General features: G+C 38.6%; 1 protein-coding gene across 1 annotated transcript; it reads left to right on the forward strand.

Moving 5' to 3' along the window:
* Positions 1-1,085: 1,085 nt before the first annotated feature.
* Positions 1,086-1,497, forward strand: LOC121530374 (nuclease EXOG, mitochondrial-like; the record flags this gene model as incomplete). Its single annotated transcript, XM_041819361.1, has 1 exon — positions 1,086-1,497. A coding segment is annotated over exon 1 (412 nt), but the record flags the coding sequence as incomplete, so codon positions are not given.
* Between the last annotated feature and the right edge of the window lie 348 nt (positions 1,498-1,845).

Raw genomic sequence — 1,845 nt, forward strand, 5'->3', positions numbered from 1 at the left:
TTTTACAGAAAAGCATGTAAAGCGGTCTTTGCGTATCTTGATCTTAGTAATATGAAAATTTTGATTGAACAAGCAGATTCTGAAGAAGTTGAGTAAGTCATTTTGCTTGAATTAAAATCTTTTTATAGTAACTAATATTAACTGTCTATCACAGTCAGCCAATTTTCCTCGAACACCTATGTCATTATACGACTATATACCCGTACATACATATTAAATTGCAAGCAAGCTGTTTTTCAATAATCTTTTTGATAAGAATCATACTGCGATAAGCCGAAAAACGTCATATAATCATATGCAGTAACATGCAAATCTTTATACTCTAGATTAAATAATATAATACACTTATAAGAACAATCGCTTAAAGGGTGTTCGTTCGTCGAGTTGCCCTAACAGAAATAAACCACAGCGTTGGAGTATAAATTAAGCCTTAAGCAAGCCAGATTGCTCAGTGCTAAAGGAAAGGACAATGGGGAAAGTCTATCTACTTTTTGTGGTCACACTTCTTGGTAAATATAAATTACTAATGAAAGTACAAATTAATAATTTATTATACAAACAGCGAGCCAAGTAAGAGGACATTGCCAATTCTCGTTCAGAGGCGTTTCTGGCTCCAATGGGATTTTCACCTATCAGGATGGAGAGGGTAATCTTCAACTACAACTATCATCGGTGGTAAAACAGGATGTAACCCTAACTATGCATTGTGGTGACGGGGAAATTCATTCAACAACCTGCAAAAGCAATGGTAAACGAAATTATTTCGATCCTCCGATGCCCCTTCGTTGCACAACAAAACCTCCTGAAGGCACAGTTGAGCTATATAAAGGCGATAAAGCCGCTTATGCTGATTGTAAGGAAACTATGTATTCAGTTGGGCATTCGATCAATGGCAGATTCCTCACTTTGTATGACGTGTGCTATGATAGAACGACTTTAAGAGCCCGTTTCTCACAGGCCAGGATATACCCAAAGAATATAAGTGAGTGGTGAAAGAAAACAATTTAAATAGCAATTTAATCAAATATATCATTTTAATAGATCTTCCACGTCCGCTGGATAAGTTGTTCTCTCCATCTCCAGTAATGTCGCCCTTGCATGCCAACTCGTTTTTCAAGGGCGAAATTTATGATAGATTTAAGAAAATCTATGGGGAACGGCAAAACTATATAGCCAATGGAGCTGAGGTTATTAATCGTGGACACCTGACCGCCTCCTCAGACTTTCTCTTCGAAGATCAACTAAGCTCAACGTATAAGCTGGTTAACGTGGTGCCCCAGTTCGCTAGCATTAATTCAGGAAATTGGAACATAATCGAGAGGTGGGTGCAAAGTCTCCCGGTGGATGATCATGGATTAATTGTTAGAACTGGAGCTTTTGGAGTTCTGAAACTAAAACGAGGTCGCGTTGACAAGTTAGCCTATCTTATCGAAGGCGCCAAGAATCCAGTGCCCGCATGGTTATACAAGAAAATAACCAAAACGAAGTCGGACGGAAGTGGGACTCAGAGCTTGGTCTTCCTGACCTACAACAATAGATATGAAATACCAAGCAGGAGCGATTATCGTTTTTGCACTAAAATTAATTGTCCTTCAGGACTCACTTTTAGTCTTGCAAGGGAAGCAGGTTATACAGTGTGCTGTAATGCGGCTACTTTCCGAGACCCCACGGCAGTGGTTTTGTAATTTTAATAAATATTATCATATGCCAAAAGCAACTCAGTAATACCCATTAAACGAAAAGTAAAAGGGTATATTGGGGTTTTCGAAAACAATGTTACAAATTGGAGGTAGTCCCTAGTTGTTGTTGTTCTGAGTGCTCATTTGTTTTTCTCCCTTTCCGCCT

Source organism: Drosophila eugracilis, unplaced genomic scaffold (genome assembly GCF_018153835.1).
Source record: "Drosophila eugracilis isolate 14026-0451.02 unplaced genomic scaffold, ASM1815383v1 contig_632, whole genome shotgun sequence".
In the NCBI taxonomy this organism is placed as follows: domain Eukaryota; kingdom Metazoa; phylum Arthropoda; class Insecta; order Diptera; family Drosophilidae; genus Drosophila; species Drosophila eugracilis.